This window comes from Zea mays, chromosome 3, assembly GCF_902167145.1.
Source record: "Zea mays cultivar B73 chromosome 3, Zm-B73-REFERENCE-NAM-5.0, whole genome shotgun sequence".
Lineage (NCBI taxonomy): Eukaryota > Viridiplantae > Streptophyta > Magnoliopsida > Poales > Poaceae > Zea > Zea mays.
Genome location: NC_050098.1, coordinates 115887646 through 115907341, shown reverse-complemented (window position 1 = coordinate 115907341; position 19696 = coordinate 115887646). Strand labels below are relative to the sequence as shown.

At 41.1% G+C, this 19696-nt stretch overlaps 1 protein-coding gene across 3 annotated transcripts; it reads left to right on the top strand.

The window, feature by feature from the left end:
* The first annotated feature begins 8967 nt into the window (after positions 1 to 8967).
* Positions 8968 to 18943, top strand: LOC103650456 (probable histone acetyltransferase HAC-like 3). 3 transcript variants are annotated; one of them, XM_008676047.3, is made up of 17 exons: positions 8968 to 9255; positions 10039 to 10208; positions 11072 to 11177; positions 12628 to 12871; positions 12953 to 13132; positions 13241 to 14121; positions 14445 to 14720; positions 14799 to 15074; positions 15827 to 15955; positions 16052 to 16252; positions 16343 to 16485; positions 16574 to 16859; positions 16931 to 17070; positions 17346 to 17424; positions 17549 to 17893; positions 18252 to 18472; positions 18575 to 18943. In XM_008676047.3, the coding sequence occupies exons 2-17, from the start codon at positions 10054 to 10056 to the stop codon at positions 18618 to 18620; spliced, it is 3708 nt and encodes a 1235-aa protein (XP_008674269.1). In that variant the 5' UTR covers positions 8968 to 9255; positions 10039 to 10053; the 3' UTR covers positions 18621 to 18943. The 3 variants fall into 3 exon arrangements, with proteins under 3 accessions (XP_008674269.1, XP_008674268.1, XP_008674270.1); XM_008676046.4 differs by having other exon boundaries at positions 8971 to 9255; positions 18249 to 18472; XM_008676048.4 differs by lacking the exons at positions 18252 to 18472; positions 18575 to 18943 and adding an exon at positions 18019 to 18242 and having other exon boundaries at positions 8985 to 9255.
* Positions 18944 to 19696: the final 753 nt, after the last annotated feature.

Below are 19696 nucleotides of genomic sequence, written 5' to 3'. Positions count from 1 at the left end.
TCGACAGCGGGTGCACAAACCACATGACAGGGGAGAAGAAAATGTTCTCCTCCTACGAGAAAAACCAAGATCCCCAACGAGCTATCACATTCGGGGATGGAAATCAAGGTTTGGTCAAAGGTCTTGGTAAAATTGCTATATCTCCTGACCATTCTATTTCCAATGTTTTTCTTGTAGATTCATTAGATTACAATTTGCTTTCTGTATCTCAATTATGCAAAATGGGTTACAACTGTCTTTTCACTAATATAGGTGTCACTGTCTTTAGAAGAAGTGATGATTCAATAGCATTTAAGGGTGTGTTAGAGGGTCAGCTATACTTGGTAGATTTTGATAGAGCTGAACTCGACACTTGCTTAATTGCTAAGACTAACATGGGCTGGCTCTGGCACCGCCGACTAGCACATGTTGGGATGAAGAATCTTCACAAGCTTCTAAAGGGAGAACACATTTTAGGACTAACAAATGTTCATTTTGAGAAAGACAGGGTTTGTAGCGCATGCCAGGCAGGAAAGCAAGTTGGAGCCCATCATCCACACAAAAACATCATGACGACCGACAGGCCACTGGAGCTCCTACACATGGACCTATTCGGCCCGATTGCTTACATAAGCATCGGCGGGAGTAAGTACTGTCTAGTTATTGTGGATGATTATTCTCGCTTCACTTGGGTATTCTTTTTACAGGAAAAATCTCAAACCCAAGAGACCTTAAAGGGATTCTTAAGACGGGCTCAAAATGAGTTCGGCTTAAGGATCAAGAAAATAAGAAGCAATAACGGGACGGAGTTCAAGAACTCTCAAATCGAAGGCTTTCTTGAGGAGGAGGGCATCAAGCATGAGTTCTCTTCCCCCTACACGCCACAGCAAAATGGTGTAGTGGAGAGGAAGAATCGAACTCTATTGGACATGGCAAGGACCATGCTTAATGAGTACAAGACTTCGGATCGGTTTTGGGCCGAGGCGGTCAACACCGCCTGCTACGCCATCAACCGGTTATATCTTCACCGAATCCTCAAGAAGACATCGTATGAACTCCTAACCGGTAAAAAGCCCAACATTTCATATTTTAGAGTCTTTGGTAGCAAATGTTTTATTCTTGTTAAAAGAGGTAGAAAATCTAAATTTGCTCCTAAGACTGTAGAAGGCTTTTTACTAGGATATGATTCAAACACAAGGGCATATAGAGTCTTTAACAAGTCCACTGGACAAGTTGAAGTTTCTTGTGACGTTGTGTTTGATGAGACTAACGGCTCTCAAGTAGAGCAAGTTGATCTTGATGAGATAGGTATTGAAGAGGCTCTGTACATCGCGCTAAGGAACATGTCCATTGGGGATGTGTGTCCTAAGGAATCCGAAGAGCCTCCAAAAGCACAAGATCAACAGTCCTCCTCCATGCAAGCATCTCCACCAACTCAAAATGAGGAAGAGGCTCAAGTTGATGAATAAGAAGATCAATCAAATGAGCCACCTCAAGATAACGGCATAGATCAAGGGGGAGATGCAAATGATCAAGACAAGGAGGATGAAGAGCAAAGACCGCCACACCCAAGAGTCCACCAAGCAATCCAACGAGATCACCCCGTCGACACCATCCTCGGTGACATTCATAAGGGGGTAACTACTAGATCTCGTGTTGCACATTTTTGTGAACATTACTCGTTTGTTTCCTCTAATGAGCCACACAAGGTAGAGGAAGCACTTCAAGATTTGGATTGGGTGGTGGCGATGCAAGAGGAGCTCAACAACTTCACTAGGAATGAGGTATGGCATTTAGTTCCACGTCCTAATCAAAATGTTGTAGGAACCAAATGGGTCTTCCGCAACAAGCAAGATGAGCATGGTGTGGTGACAAGGAACAAAGCTCGACTTGTGGCCAAGGGATACTCCCAAGTCGCAGGTTTGGATTTCGGTGAAACCTATGCACCCGTAGCTAGGCTTGAGTCAATTCGCATATTATTGGCCTATGCTACTTACCATGGCTTTAAGCTTTATCAAATGGACGTGAAAAGTGCCTTCCTCAATGGACCAATCAAGGAAGAGGTCTATGTTGAGCAACCTCCCGGCTTTGAAGACAGTGAGTACCCTAACCATGTCTATAAGCTCTCTAAGGCGCTTTATGGGCTCAAGCAAGCCCCAAGAGCATGGTATGAATGCCTTAGAGATTTCCTTATTGCTAATGGCTTCAAAGTCGGAAAGGTCGATCCTACACTCTTCACTAAAACCCTTGAAAATGACTTGTTTGTATGCCAAATTTATGTTGTTGATATTATATTTGGGTCTACTAACGAGTCTACATGTGAAGAATTTAGTAGGATCATGACACAAAAGTTCGAGATGTCTATGATGGGGGAGTTGAAGTATTTCTTAGGATTTCAAGTTAAGCAACTCCAAGAGGGCACCTTCCTAAGCCAAACGAAGTACACTCAAGATATTCTAAACAAGTTTGGGATGAAGGATGCCAAGCCCATCAAGACACCCATGGGAACTAATGGGCATCTCGACCTCGACACGGGAGGTAAGTCCGTGGATCAAAAGGTATACCGGTCGATGATAGGTTCTTTACTCTATTTATGTGCATCTCGACCGGACATTATGATTTCCGTTTGCATGTGTGCAAGATTCCAATCCGACCCTAAGGAATCCCACCTTACGGTCGTAAAACGAATCTTGAGATATTTGGCTTATACTCCTAAGTTTGGGCTTTGGTACCCTCGGGGATCCACATTTGATTTGATTGGTTATTCGGATGCCGATTGGGCGGGGTGTAAAATTAATAGGAAGAGCACATCGGGGACTTGCCAGTTCTTGGGAAGATCCTTGGTGTCTTGGGCTTCAAAGAAGCAAAATTCGGTCGCTCTTTCCACCGCCGAAGCCGAGTATATTGCCGCAGGCCATTGTTGCGCGCAATTGCTTTGGATGAGGCAAACCCTGCGGGACTACGGTTACAAATTAACCAAAGTCCCTTTGCTATGTGATAATGAGAGTGCAATCAAAATGGCCGACAATCCCGTCGAGCATAGCCGCACTAAACACATAGCCATCCGGCATCATTTTCTTAGGGATCACCAACAAAAGGGGGATATCGAGATTTCTTACATTAACACTAAAGATCAATTAGCCGATATCTTTACCAAGCCTCTTGATGAACAAACTTTTACCAAACTTAGGCATGAGCTCAATATTCTTGATTCACGCAATTTCTTTTGCTAGATTGCACACATAGCTCAGTTATATACCTTTGATCATATCTCTCTTATATGCTATGACTAATGTGTTTTCAAGTCTATTTCAAACCAAGTCATAGGTATATTGAAAGGGAATTGGAGTCTTCGGCGAAGAGAAAGGCTTCCACTCCGTAACTCATGCTTCGCTGTCGCTCCAAGCCACTCTCCATCTTTAGGGGAGAGAGCAAAAGGACTTCGTCTTTGGTATAATTCTAACTCATTTATTTATGACCAAAGAGGAAGAAAGTACTTCGAGGGCTCTAATGATTCCGTTTTTGGCGATTCATGCCAAAGGGGGAGAAAGCAAGAGCCCAAAGCAAAAGGACCGCACCACCACCAATTTCACAAATTTTGTGTTTCCAAGAATATTATAAATTGGTATCCTATTGTGTTAAAAAGGGGGAGAAAGTAGTATTTCAAAAATGATATATCAAAACCCTCTTGAACACTAAGAGGAGGATCTCATTTAGGGGGAGTTTTGTCTAGTCAAAGGAAAAGCATTTTGAAACAGGGGGAGAAAATTTCAAATCTTAAGAATGCTTTGCAAAATCTTATTCATTTGCTTTTGACTTTTTGCGAGAAAATTTCAAATCTTAAGAATGCTTTGTAAAATCTTATTCATTTGCTTTTGACTATTTGCAAAAGATTTTTGAAAAGGATTTACAAAAGAATTTGCAAAAACAAAACATGTGGTGCAAGCGTGGTCCAAAATGTTATAAGTAAGAAACAATCCATGCATATCTTGTAAGTAGTTATACTGGCCCAATTCCAAGCAATCTTTGCACTTACATTATGCAAACTAGTTCAATTATGCACTTCTATATTTGCTTTGGTTTGTGTTGGCATCAATCACCAAAAAGGGGGAGATTGAAAGGGAATTAGGCTTACACCTAGCCCCTAATTAATTTTGGTGGTTGAGTTGCCCAACACAAATAAATTGGACTAACTAGTTTGCCCAAGTATATAGATTATACAGGTGTAAAAGATTCACTCTCAGCCAATAAAAAGATCATGTTTTGGATTCAACAAAGGAGCAAAGAGGCAACCGAAGGCACCTCTGGTCTAGGGGCACCGGACTGTCCGGTGTACACCGGACTGTCCGGTGTACACCGGACAGTGTCCGGTGCACCACTGGACAGTGTCCGGTGCACCAGAGGACTCCAACTCGATCTTGCCACCTTCGGGAATTTCTCAGGCCGGGGCGCTATAATTCACCGGACTGTCCGGTGTACACCGGACAGTGTCCGGTGCTCCAAGGAAGCGCGGCCTCCGGAACTCGCCAGCCTCGGGATTTCACTTCAGCCGCTCCGCTATAATTCACCGGACATGTCCGGTGTGCACCGGACTGTCCGGTGCAACTCCGGAGCAACGGCTACATCGCGCCAACGGCTACCTGCAACGCATTAAATGCGCGCGCAGCGCGCGCAGAAGTCAGGCGTGCCCATACTGGCACACCGGACAGTAAACAGTACATGTCCGGTGTGCACCGGACATCCAGGCGGGCCCACAAGTCGGAAGCTCCAACGGTCGGAATCCAACAGAACTGGTGACGTGGCTGGGGCACCGGACATGTCCGGTGTGCACCGGACTGTCCGGTGCGCCATCGAACAGACAGCTCCACCAACGGTCAAGTTTGGTGGTTGGGGCTATAAATACCCCAACCACCCCACCATTCATGGCATCCAAGTTTTCCACTTCCCAACTACTACAAGAGCTCTAGCATTCAATTCTAGACACACCAAAGAGATCAAATCCTCTCCAAATTCCACACAACGCCCTAGTGACTAGAGAGAGGGATTTGCTTGTGTTCTTTCGAGCTCTTGCGCTTGAATTGCTTTCTTCTTTCTTGATTCTTTCATTGCAATCAAACTCACTTGTAATTGAGGCAAGAGACACCAAACTTGTGGTGGTCCTTGTGGGAACTTTGTGTTCCAAGTGATTGAGAAGAGAAAGCTCACTCGATCCGAGGGATCGTTTGAGAGAGGGAAGGGTTGAAAGAGACCCGGCCTTTGTGGCCTCCTCAACGGGGAGTAGGTTTGCGAGAACCGAACCTCGGTAAAACAAATCCGCGTGTCTCACTCTTCATTTGCTTGCGATTTGTTTTGCACTCTCTCTCGCGGACTCATTTCTTTATTACTAACGCTAACCCGGCTTGTAGTTGTGTTTACATTTGTAAATTTCAGTTTCGCCCTATTCACCCCCCTCTAGGCGACTATCAAAATGTTCAGCACTTAATAGATTTCTCACCTAGGTTAGAAACTTAGAATGTAAGTTATTGGTGTTCTGAACCTATATCCAATGCCTATCTAAACTCTGTACATTTTTATGTGTTGTTGTTCTATTACTCAGAAAATGAAAATGTTGGTGTCATAACAGGAAGTAAAGTTCTAGCTTACAAATATCTAAAAGTGCCATTTTTCATGTGGTGTTGTCCAACACCTACTGTTTTGTCTTTTACCTCGTAGAATGATGTTATCTGGATGCTATATAAACTTATATTTCGTGGGACAATATTATCTAAATGTTACCTTATAGGGAAAACAAGCTAGATGTTGCTTTTTTGTGATCAGTGAAACACCTATGAACGCCTCCTCTATCATTTCTTTCCTCCACATATTATCACAGTCGCCTAATTCAGTTTCTAAAGAAACTATGATGAGTTAAAAAGGATCAACAACATTGGTATTCATTGTCAATTGATCCATCAGAACATAGAGGCAAGTCCTCATTGTTGAGGTTGGAGGTAAGACCCAATTTCCGTTATTTGGCGCGACACGGGACGTGGCACTAGACAGTCAGGTAGCACATTTTTCTTGGAAGAACGGCTAAATATATGCATGCTAAAAACTCCGAGGGAGTATGTTATCCCATCTCACTAGCTATATTAGTACGAATTTGGAGCTAGTGCTCTCATTTTATGATGGTAGAATTTCACTATGAAAACGATGTTTAGATAATCGGCGGGGATATCGTGGGTTTTGTTTGTTTTTTGTTGTTCTGGTGTGAGGTCGGTACATTTCTGTATGAAGCAGTATTATTCTAATCATTCGGTGTAGCAGTGGATTATGGTTAATGGGGCCTTCATTTTTATGCATAACATGGCGTTTGACTTACTATTTAGCTTTACATCTGAATGCTCCTCTTATTCTAGGATACTTTTCAGTGTTGCATCATCAATACTTGAATAGTTTTTGTTGTCAAATTATTGTAGGATTATTTGAATGACAAATTCAAGGAAACAAGACACAACAACATACAACAACATGTACTTCCCTCAGGTTCGCATAGCAGGATCCGTCTTGTCTGCTATTCTTTTTCTAGGTTAGTGCTCGATGATAACTTGTGATTCTTGCTTGACCTTTCAAAATTGTCTGAATTCTTCATTATCAAGAAATAGGCAATTAATCTAATATTTGTAGCCATAGGTAATGTTTCTTATAGTTTAACCATTGTACAACAATGAATTGTCAAACTATTAGACTGTCATAAAGTTAAGATATAGTTTTGTTCAATCCCTAATATATGTTATTTGAAGCCAAGATCATTCCTATCATGTTTATTTCCACTTTTAAATGATAATATGCATCGAAACAGAGCATGGATGGTAGAAGTTGTTTTCCTTCATGATAGCTGATTTAGTGTATTGTTCAAGGTGCTGACATGGGAATCTTTAGCCAGGTAAATTAGCATCCTTTAAATTCTCATTATCAATACCTTGCACAATAGAATTTCCACCTCACCTGCTAACCGTTCAATTTGATGCAAGCAGCCCTTAGTAGCTGATTTTTATATTTGCATTGGATAGATATTGATGATGATAAACACTGCAATAAGTATCATGATTGTAAACACTACAATAAGTCTTACCTACTAACTGTTCATCTTTTGCCTATGTATTTATGCAAAGGAAAGAAAGTCTATGAACCACCAAGAATCATGATTGTAAATACTGCAATAAGGCAGCTTTTTATGACGAGAAAGCATGTGCGGTTTGGTATTAAAACTTCTTTTGAGGACCTGCCTTTGTTTGGATTTTTTTGCGTCAAACTATATAACTATAGGAAATCTCTTAAGGGATAATGTGGTAATAAATTTCATCCAATGTATCAGAATACATTTCCATGTATAATCTGTTACTAAATTATTAGCTATACATGGTGTGGTCTGCTTGACTTGATTCATCTCTTTGCATTGATATCCATGCTTTTCATCATTTCACATGTTCAGTTGATGTCCTTTTCGTGAGGCGCTTGTGGTTCAGACAGTCTCCCCGGTTGAAGCACACCCCGTTCTAGTATGTTTCTTTGATTTGTTATCATTTCTTTATTTTAACATCTATTCTAGATTTCTTTTTTTCTGCTTTGTTCTTCAGTACTTTGCTGATTGATTAAAGAAAAAAATCCCCACATGTTAGCTAGCCTGTTGGGAGTGGTGTTGGCAAAATAGTAATTATACAATAGTTGTTGGCACCTTAGCTTAATGATTATACTCATAACATTGCAACACATTTCAATTATTGGTTTTATACATAATTTGCAGAAACTCTCGTATATCGTCTAGATCTCTACATAAGGTATTTGTCAAGCTTAATCTATTTTCCTAATAATGCACATACACAAGACGATTTGAAGAAATGCTCAAACTTGAGCACATGCTTAAGGAGTGCATCGATGCATGCACTAAATTATCGGCTAATTGACCGAGCTCGGCTTGGCTCGGCCACTCAACAAGCTGAAGGAGAAGGTTTGTCTCGCCTCGAAGTCGGCTCGCGAGCCGCCTCAACTCATGAGCTGCATCCATGTGGCTATGACATTATGCTCAAATAATAGGGTAGCAATAAATATGATATGCCATTTGTTCTCAATAATGATCAGTTATGTTTTTCAGGTTCAGGTTTAAAGAAATGTCCACAAATTTAGAATAAGTGCAGCAGTACAGTCTTCTTTCGATCAAGACTACTGGGTGCAGCGAAGATTGTTCTTATTGTCCTGACATCAAGATACAACACTGAATTGAAGGATTGATGGACAAGAATGTTGACGTAGCAAAAAAAGGTATTGTTATTATAGCAATGGATTTTTTAATAGACAAACTTTGCATGACTATCCTCATATAAAGATTAAAACAATGGATAGTTAAAGGTCAGGACAAATATGCAGTTTAGTGGGAAAATGAAATTTTCATTCAACGGGTCTTTTCGCCTGATTTTGGTCTATAATTTTGACTTTACAGATGAACCCGACAAGTAAGTCTGAAGCGCGATTAGGATCAAGAACATCAACAATTCCTACCCTTCATGGTTACAATCAATTGCCTCTACAAAGTTTTAAAGACCGCTTAATTTTAATTAACACCACAACACATGGCTATACAAATGTTATTGTTGCACTATTTTTCCCGTTGCAACGCACATGTATTTACCTAGTTGAAATAAAAGGAATGGTTGTTGAGGTAGTCATAGGAAAATGTATATTTGAATATTATTGTGGGATTTAAAGGGGCTGTGGAGGTGAAGAGAGATGTTAAAGTAGTCATAGGCCCTGTTTGGGACAGCTGCTGTTTGTTGAAAAAGCAGCTTATCTGATAAGCTGGTAAAAAGCAGCTTCTGCTTGTTGGCTGCTTTTAGTTCATTTTGAGAAGCAGCTGAACTGATAAGCTGCTGAAGAAGCTGTCTATTTGGCAGGACTTCAGCTTAAATTTGTGAAGAAGCTGAAAATAAGCTGTGCCAAACAGGGCCATAGACTCATAGCAGGAGATTGTTGAAGACAGTCTCAAAATCGGTCCGTCTGGGGATCCAATCCACATGCGAGCTGGACCCGCCGAGTGGCCCCCATGGCCTTGACTTATTTACCCTTTCCCTCTCCATCCTCCCCTTCCTTCTGATCGCCTCCTTCCCGTTCCCCGCAGCCGCCCAAACCCTAGCCCTAGCCCCTAGCCCCGCTGCCGGCAAGGCCGGAGCGCCCGGAGCCCCCGCTGGCCGGCCCCGGAGAAGACGTCCCATGCGGCTGTATCGCGCAGGGGAAATTTAGGTAACGCCCCCGCCCCTCGCCCTCCCCCTCCCCGTCCCACGTAGGGCTCGATCAGATCCGATCTGGTGGCACTTGCTGGAGGCGGCGTACGGATCCCCTAGGGTTAGGGTTTTCTTGGTTTCTTCAGATTTTGGGCGTCGTAGGCGACGTTCGCCTTGTGCTCTCGCCCTGCGTGGTTCGTCTGACCCTGTGGTGTGCTTGTTAATCAATTGTATTATATTTTCTGACAACCTTTGATGAACAGAAAAAAGGAAAAACAAAACAAATGATGTCTGTAGCAGTAGAATTGGGGTTTAGTGATGAATGCTGCATGCAATCCTTATGTTATCGCTTTGTTAGTAGCGGTGCCGTTACGCTTGCGGCTTCCTGGTTGGCCAATCTGGTGACAATGTCTAGCACCTGAGCCGTATAAGACTAAAGGAATCAATGTGGTCATCGGTTACTGGTGCGTTCCACATTCTGCTACTCCAAATTTTGGGATATTTTTAGTGCCAGCGTGCTCAGGAAACGGTCGGTCTTTATGCTCGTCTTCAGTGTAAAAGTTGTTTACCTTTTTAGTCACATTACTTTCTGTTCCTAGTACTGATTTTTTGTGCTGCTTTGCTTTGCACTAGCAATCTACTGATCTTGTGATTTGTCGTACTTCCGCATTCCAATGACTATGCATTCTATATCTAGTACAGCTTCATGTGTGCTTCTATGCTTTGCGTTAGTGGTATGACTATCATGTGCTTGCAGCTGCTTATCGAGCTCTTGATGACTTGGAAAATCTCTGCGTTTCAGGTGAATGTTACAAGCATGATGACTCAAACCCTGCAAGGGAAAGTTATGGCCTACACACCGAGCAGTTTTCCTGTTCAGCAACAGATTCTGCCGGAGGATCTTGAAATGCTTCAGCTGGATAACATGGACCAGGGTACCTCTCCGGTTCGTGCTGTCATCATTAAAAGAATGTAAGTTTGGAAGCCACCAGCATCAATACTAGTTTTGACTTGCAATTTTGTTGTTGCTGACTTGCTGTTAATATACGCGGCTCTGCACTTGCTGTCAACAAGAAAACATGTCACTACTGATACATGGTTCACACTGCTAATTCATTGCATTTGGTTCTTTTTTTCGCTCTTGAATGAGTTCATTTTCACATCTAATGTATTGTTGGCCATATGTTTGCAATTTGGCAATCCCATCCCCCACTTGAAATACACGACCTATATTCTCAATTGCTACTTCCCTATTATCAGAATCATCCACTCTTTGTGCAGCTCTAGAAGACTGTGGTGCATTTTCTCATGTGGGAAGACAATTTTGTAACAAAGATTAAGAATTTTGTATGAAAATATCTGATAGTTGCAACTAAGATTTCGTTTCTGTGTATTTCCCTGTGCTCACGTAGGTAGCCTGCACCATTACTCGTCTATAATGCTTCATAATGAATTGTTACATCTTACAAGGCTGAATTCTTCATTTTATTTGTATTCTGCTGATGCAGCATAGTTAATCTTATACCTCAGTATATGGTGTTGCACTGTATTCATGAGCATCTAGCTGCAGATTTTACTTGTTTTTATTCAATTTTACTTGATTCCAGTCAGATAAACAACTTTCTTTAGTTATATATGCTTCCCGTTTTGAGTACTAGTTATTTTTATCTATCTTTAGTGTACATCTTTTCCTTCATAAGCCAGTGATTTGAAATTTTATCAGGAACAATAAAGAGTGGTTTAAAAGGAGATAATTGATTTCATTATTTTCTTTCCTTTTGCCTATGTTTTCTTTTTCACACTGCATATTCTGATGTCTCTTTTCTTGTATCCAGTGAAACATGCCTGAGAAATAGAGAAGAATTTTGTAACTTGTGCCCAGATTCATTACTGAAAGCTTCAGAAATCATTGACAACCTGCTATACAAAATTGATCCGCAGGTGTGTTCTTTCGTTCTGCGATGCAACCACAACACATTATATAGCATGCTAGTATCTTTTATTTAGGTCTGAAAATCTTGTTCTTGAATACATCCTAAAAATCTACAAAGCTATCTGTGGTATCATGTTACAAATAAGAGAAACTTTATTGGATGATAGTATTGAGGTCCAATGGTGATGATATACAAAGTACATGAGCATAGTTATTAAGGCGATAAGGTGAGTTTTAGGCGAGCGACCCCCTTTTTACCTTTTAAGCGGAAAAGTGTAAGGTGAGCTGGCGCCTTACTCATATATAAAGGTAGGAAAATATAGAGAGTTAAGGCGAGATGTGTGTGTGTGTATATATATATATATATTTGCACACAAAATTAGGTTCTGAACACTCCAATGAGACTCTAATGTACATAACTCAAGCATTTTTTTTGAATTATAATATGTCAAAAGATGTTAGAAAGAAAAAAGGAAGTGGAAAAGGAAAGGAAAAAAAGAGTGGTATGGACTTTTATTTGGTGGCCCATCTACAACCCATTAATTCAGCACAAACCCAGGTTCCACCATAGCCACATGTACCCTTACCTTTTCACTGCTCCAACAAAGGCACATAGCCGCTGTCGATTCTTCGTTTCCTCGCAGGCTCGCAGCACCGGCACTCCATCTTCTGCTCCCTCCCCCGCTCACGCTTGGCATGCAAGCTCGGCTGGGACGTCAGCGGCTCCCCATCCTGTCAGTAGCTTCGCGCCCTTGCCTGCAGTCCTCCGCACACTGATCGGCACGCCCCAGTGCGGCCCGAGTGTCTACGTCGCCGCTGCGCCTTACGTTTGCGGGCAAGGCGAGTGGGACGACTTGCTGTCTAAGCGTGCCTTAACGCTTAAGCGTCGCTTAAGCGACGCTTTAAAAAGCATGTACATGAGAGACACAAGAGGAAAACCCTAGACTAGGAGATTACAATAATACCCTTTACTATGGGCGTCAGGCGTGTTTGGAATGGCTCTAGAGCAGAACTCCAAGGATGAGCTGACAAGAGCCTACCAAACACCCTAACTCCAGAGTTACTAACTCCATGGAGCTTTCAGAGCTGTAGTACAATTTTTTTGGAGTACCTCTTTTGTTGCTCCGAAAACTCTAAAAAAGCAACCTAGACGTGGAGTTTGGAATTATTTACCCGCCACTCCCACTGGTTATGAGAAATCAATTTAAACTCTAGAGCAGAGCTGCTCCACCGAGAGTTTTGGTGTGGAGCTGCTCTGGAGTGGAGCAGAGCCATGCCAAACATGCCCTATACCTTAACAAGAACAGTACATGCCACCCAATAATAATTTAGCTATTGTTGTACCTTTTGTCCTTTGTTTCAGCTGTATCTTTCATATCTTAATCACGTAACTCTAACTAAATATCCTAATTACTAATTTATGATGCCTTGCTAATGCCTACCCATTTTCTATATCAGCCCCAATACATGGATCTTGACACAATAGAAGCCAGGGTGAATGATTTGCTGAGATCGTTCCTGTATGGAAACCAAAGAGACCCATGGATATCTTCAGCAGTTCCATCAACAAAAGATTTGAGGCAGCTGCCTGGGATACAAATGACAGACTCTAGTGTATATCATAATAGAGTTGTCCCTGGTTTTACTAATTTGCCTGCACGCCCAGGAGGCATACCTTCACATGCTGTGTTCACTGCTCAGAGTAAGTTGGGATGATGGGCTCTACTTCTATCTCTCAATATACCTTTAAAGTTAATATTATTCGTTGACTATATTTTGGCAGGATATGTACCACTGAATCACAACATGACTGCTGCCAGTTTTGCTCTAGTTGAAAGGCCTGAAAGCTTTATGAGTACCGTAGTTGCTCCATCTGTGTCAGGACTTCCTAACTGTATTTCTGGCCCTGGTGGGATTGATAGTTCTGGATTGCAAAATGGCTATTCAAAGGACCATTTTCCAGGTAAATTCTCTCAAATCTTGCCTTACATATTTGATTTGAGCTGATCATTTGTACTTTGCAAATTTGGTTTGGTCATTTCATTAAAATGGCATGAGCAAATTTTGCTAGGTGATGCTTATCATGTTGATAGTCCACAACTGTCTATGTCCGGGAGTCCCAGTCCTTTATCAGCCTTATGTGATCCAATCACAAGTTCGGGTGCAATGATAAGATCATCAATGGATTTTATCCCTAAAGCAAGTGGGCAAAAACTCTTTACTGGCAAAGGACAAATGTTTCAACAATACAGAGAATATGAGAAAGAGTTAGATGGTGCATGGAGCCACCCCACAGAGAAGCCAGTTCACTCAAATAGGACAACTCAGAGCGATGAAATATATCTCAAAGGAGAATGCGGACCTGATACACTCACAGAAATGAAGGAAAACTATGGGCGCATCTCAGACTCTAGAGATCCTTGTGACCCTGAGAGAGAAATTGTTGAGAGATCTGAACAGACATCAAATATCACAGTATCAAAGGCAACTTCACCAATTTCAGATGAATCTTCTGGCAGGCGTCCAGCAAAACGCCTGAAGGCTGATGCTCCCCGTCTTGTCAATGTCAATCAAGTAGAGAGTCCACAGGAGCAAAAACCTGTTGTGAATGAGAATCATGTATCTGGTGGTGAAACAGTACAATCGGAAATCACAGAATTACCTGCAAAACCACCTTGCAGTTCATTGGGAGACATTAATGCTGAGAGCAATAATATGCTTGAACAGGGTAGTGAAGATGTACCCAACATGGATATTGTTAAGGAAGAGGAATTGTCCCGTGCAAAAGGTGACATTGAGATGAAAGATGCTAAGACTGTTGCATTGGATCATACACCAAAAGGGGTCAATTTAAGTTCAAGACGAAAGAGAGGGGCTTCTATACTTTATGGATTAACTGCTGAGGAGCTTAGAGATCACATGAGTAGTCTAATAAACCGGCATACTTGTCAGGTGAGTGGATAACCCTTTCAATCTCCCTATGTTTTCTGCGACTTTATTTGATTCTGTAGAATCAACATATTATGCCACCAAACAGTTGGATAGTTGAACAATAATCACATTCATGGGTCATGGCTATGATATCACTGTCTAATCATACTCATGGCTATTATATAACTGTCTAATTGCTTGGCGACATAGTACATTGATGCTAAAAGATCAAACGAGAATCCTGCGCATGATTTATCCATGGTTAAGAATATAAATTTTATTTCACTCAGATTGGATCAATGCATCATTTAGTATTTGAACATAATTTACCTTGATTTTTTCAGAGCAAGGTGACATCTCAAGAATTCCCATCAATTGATGGATTGCCTGATCAGAACACATGCAGTTTGTGTGGGATGGAGAAGCTTCTTTTTGAACCTCCTCCACGATTTTGTGCGCTCTGTTTCAAAATAATAAATTCTGCAGGGTGCTATTATGTTGAAGTTGAAAATGGAACTGAGAAATCTTCTATATGTAGCAAATGCCACCATCTTAGCAGTTTAAGAGCTAAATATCAGAAGAAATTTAATTATGCAGAAACAGATGCTGAGGCTGAATGGGTAAGTTTCCTTTTCACATGTCAATTCATCCTTATGTCTATATTAAATTCTAATCTTTTGTTTGATTGCATTTTTCAGTGGGTCCAGTGCGACAAGTGCAAAGCTTGGCAACATGAAATCTGTGCTCTTTTTAACAGAAAGTGTGAAGGGGCAAAGGCTGAGTATACTTGTGCAAAATGTTTTTTGAAGGAAAAGGATAGTGGAGATATTCAGGCACTGGAGTCATCCACTGTTCTTGGGGCACAGGAGTTACAAAGAACCAAGCTAAGTGATCATATTGAGCAAAGACTTTCAGAGAGGCTTGAGCAGGACAGGCAACAGAGGGCGAGCGCCTCTGGAAAAGTTGCTGAAGAGGTATTTATCACACACTCATAAACCTATGTTTTCAAGTCGTCCGATTAATCGTGGTTAGTCGCGATTAATTGTCCAAGCCGGTTTGGACCAATCACGATTAATCGCCCAAGTCGTCCGACTAATCGCGATTAATCGCCCTAGTTGGTCAGCTAGAACGACCAACAAGTCGTCCGACTTGAAAACATTGCACACTAATGACATAAGGCTCATTCATACCTGCTACTAGTGAGTGTCTATTCATGTTAAATCCATGTGTAAATGTTATTCCTATTTCTATTTGCTATATCCTTTTGCGTTCTACCAGGCCTTTTGTTTCTCTTATTGATCACATAGAAGTGTTAGTCCTTTTACTATAATGCATTAATTATTATACATAACAAACAGGCTGCTTTACACATTTTTTATTTTTGACTGGTATTATTGATACTGTTTTGCTTGCATTGTATTTCCTTGGACATCAAGAAAGGATGGTTAGCACACAAGAGTCCATGGGAGCAGTTAGTTTTAAACCCACTAACTTCATGTAGCTATCCAGATCTTGTTAAAATCCTTTCCAACCTAGGAAGATTAGAATTTTGGAAAAAATATTGTGGTCATTAATCCTTATTGAAATCAAGACTACACACGTGTTCAAAATAATCAGGCTATGTTGGTTGTAATTTTATTTGCTCCAGTCTAGGAGCGACATTGCAAACTGATGTCAACTTCACGGAAGGTTTATTTGAATTTTGTTATCTGTGCTTCAATTTTAGGTACCAGGTGTGAAAGGGCTTACAGTTAGAGTAGTTTCTTCAGCCGAAAGATTACTGCAAGTCCAACCACGTTTTCGTGGTTTTTTTAAACAAGGAAAGTATCCTGGGGAATTTCCATACAAATCGAAGGTACATGATGGTTGACGGATGGACCAATATCTCTTATTTTTCTCTGCCTAGTAGATAATTGTAGCTATCTTGTACTAATTTCTGTGTTTTATACAGGCCATTCTCTTGTTTCAAAAGATCGAAGGTGTGGATGTTTGCCTCTTTGCCATGTATGTACAAGAGTATGGCTCAGATTGCCCACCACCAAATCAAAGACATGTTTATCTTGCATATATTGATTCTGTCAAATACTTCCGGCCTGAAATCAAATCTGCAACTGGAGAAGCTCTCCGCACCTTTGTGTATCATGAAATTTTGGTATGAGAATTCCAAATCATCAAACATATTCTTTGCTTGTGCAAATGAGTTTATGATTCTAGAATCAAATTGTTTCAATGCTTATTGTAGATTGGTTATCTGGACTACTGCAAGAAACGAGGGTTTGTAAGCTGTTCAATATGGGCTTGCCCATCTACGAAGCGAGATGATTATGTTTTATATTGCCATCCAACAGTACAAAAGATGCCCAAGTCTGACAAGCTTCGAAGCTGGTTTGTCTTTCTAACATGACATTGATGAATTTAAACTAATGCTATTCTATATGGGCCTTAATTTTATCAGTTTTATTTATAATTTTAGGTACCAGAACCTGATCAAGAAGGCCATTAAGGAGGGTGTTGTTGTGGAGCGTAATACACTCTCTGACTTCTTCCTTCAGCCTACAAATGAGTGCAAGGCCAATATTTCGGCAGCATGCTTGCCATATTGTGAGAACGATTTCTGGCCTGGAGAAGCAGAGAGGCTGCTTGAGAAGAAAGATGATAATGCTTCACAGAAGGAAGAGACACAGGTAGGAAGGCTCTTGCGTGTTGCCAAACGCGACGACAGAAAAGGAAACCTTGATGATATTTTGCTTGTGCATAAGGTTAGTTTGTTTTTTTTAATCTTGCCTTTCAGCATTTTGTGGGATCCTGACATCTCGTTTTTCATTTCCAGCTTGGGGAAAGGATGCGCACAATGAAAGAAGACTTCATTATGCTTTGTCTGCAACAGTTTTGCAAGCACTGCCACCATCCTATCCTATCTGGCAAAAGTTGGGTTTGCACTAGCTGTAAAAATTTCCATCTATGTGACAAGTAAGCATTTCTTCTGATCACTGTTCTCTTTTGTTACTCTGCTCAGAAAGTTGTTTAAAACTTTGATGGCTACATAGGATGGCATCATAATTGTTTAAAAGAGAACACCAGTGGGCATATCTGCTGTTGAAAAAAAATAGTTTGATACTTAGTTAACCTCGTCAACTTCCAGCTTCTTCTTGCTTTCATTTGCCAATTAAAAGCAAAAGATGAGTTAACCTCAATCTGTATGACAGCAATTATTTTGATTATTGATTATGTGTTGGTTTTCATAGGTGTCATGCAGAGGAGCAGAATACAGCACAGAAGGACAGGCATCCGGCCACCACAAAACAGAAGCATGCATTCGAAAGAGTATGTAGGCAAATTTCATTTCTTGGTTCGATTTTTTTCCGATGAAATAAGTTGACAACTTGCTTCTATTCAATAGATGCATGATGGATCAATATACTAACCGTAGTGGCTAACTGTCTGACAGATGGAGGTACAACCTCTTCCAGAGACTGATGATGGAGATCCGACAATGGAAAGTAAGTATTTTGACAGCAGGATCGATTTCTTGAAGCACTGCCAAGACAATCAATTCCAGTTTGATACCATCCGGCGGGCAAAGCACTCTACAATGATGATTCTGTATTACCTACACAATTCAACCTGCTCTGCTTGCCATCGTGCCGTGGACCAATGCTTGGTGTGGCGGTGCCTAGAGTGCCTAGGCTGCACCTTTTGTGGTCAATGCTATAAACAAAATGGTCAAGGCTTGCATATTCATGAATTAAGGCAGATTGACACTAGAGAAACTTCACAGAAGCACACTCTACAGGTATCCTTTCTAAATTAGCACCTTCTAAATAACTTATATCGTGAAGTTTCTATCATCGCAGCCACTTCTTGGCTGCATTCTTTTGTTTTGGTGTTCTCATAAGATGGTTTTGGCATCGGTGGCAGGTCTCATGTGGATCGCACCATCATTCTTCGAAACAAAACTTTGCTCAAATGATTTTTATTTAAGAAGTTCTATGAGAAAATTGCAGTTGCATATTCTATAGTGTGTGGGTGTTCATCTTTCTGTGAATTGCTTATGTTCACAAAAACTGGATCTGGTTCCATTTCCATAGCACTTGGCTTCTATACATGATAGCTCTGTGTTCTTATGAACCTTGTGGGTGTTTCCAAAGCAGGACTACATTGATGGCCTTGTGCATGCATCGAGGTGCTATGATCCACGTAACTGCACCCATCCACTCTGTTTAACCCTGAAGAAACTGTTCGCCCATGGTGCACGATGCCATGTCCGTGCCTGCAATAGCGGCGGTTGCAAAAAGTGTCTCTTTATGTGGAAACTCCTGTTCCGCCACTCAAAAGATTGCAACGACGGAGACTGCGCGGTTCCTAGATGCAGGTAAAGCCATGGCTCTTCTGAACCATTCATCACTTGAAACACAGCGCACATTTGCTTGGTAGACTCGTTAGCTCACCCGCAAGTTATTTGTGGTCCTTGTAGGGATGTAAAGGCATTCATAGCTGAAAAGATGAAGCTTAAAATCTAGTAATGGACCCCCTCCCCCTTCTCCCCCTTCCTTAACCAGTCAAATTCGTTGATGAAGATGCAATAAACTGCGGTTGGCCATTGCTGGTGGATGGAACTGCAAGGTAAATAATGTGGTGACTTACTGCTTCTGGTGTGGTTGCATGTGCTCCATGCCACAGAGGATCACCCAACCGAAGCTTACATAGGCAATCTGACATTGGTTTTTAGTGCCCGTACATACCTTGTACATATAGTTTTTCTCTCCAACACAAATAGGGGTTTGTTTTAATTTCTTCATCGTCAAAGTTTTGTTCTCCATAATGTCTGCCTCATTTTTGTTCAGTGTTGCAGTGCTGCGGTGGCATCCAAATATTCAATGAATGGGTAACTAACAAGTCAGCGACTAGATAGTTTACTAGGGTAAACAAGAGCTAACAGGGACCAGTTAGTCCCATAGATCAAACAAGACCTGACAACCATCCTATAAGCTTGTTATTCAAGTGGCAATTTGCAAGGCACGGACTACTAATTAGTGCTATAACTTGAGAAGTTACACAATGATCTTATCCAGGGACCCATTGCGCCGTTCATTTTCTTTTCCATTCGAACCATTGGCTTCATAGAGCCGTTGTCTAAACTCACGTATGATAGATTCTAGATAGCTATAAAGGGGTAAATAACGTATAAAATATTTTTTTATAAAACTCAATTATAACTAGAGCCAACTTGATGGATGTGGAAGCACATACTTGATTTTACTAGAGCTTCTCTTTGTAAACCTTTCACATCAAATGAGCATAAGAGTCGCTCACAATGATGATCAGAGCTGGTGACAATTTTCAATATCCCACGAACTTCGAGCTTTCGTGCTGTCTAGGTTATAACAATCACCATCACCAAGAGTATTAGAAATGTAATCGGTTCAATCCACTCAACTAGTGTCATAAGATGTATGAACTCTATGCAATGCACTAGGAGTGCTCCACCCAAACGATGAATTACAAGTTGCAAATGAATTGTGAGCCTCAAGAGATATTCATAAGAGACCGGTTGAGAGGTCTATTTATAATCTCACAAAAGAATCTAACCGTTACC

What these genes read in the sequence shown, in the direction of transcription:
- LOC103650456 (XM_008676046.4), top strand. Translation starts at nt 10,054, where the DNA reads ATGATGACTCAAACCCTGCAAGGGAAAGTTATGGCCTACACACCGAGC. An exon ending in TATACAAAATTGATCCGCAG is followed by an intron (nt 11,178 to 12,627) that starts GTGTGTTCTTTC and finishes TTTCTATATCAG; the next exon opens with CCCCAATACATGGATCTTGA. An exon ending in AGAAGCATGCATTCGAAAGA is followed by an intron (nt 17,425 to 17,548) that starts GTATGTAGGCAA and finishes ACTGTCTGACAG; the next exon opens with ATGGAGGTACAACCTCTTCC.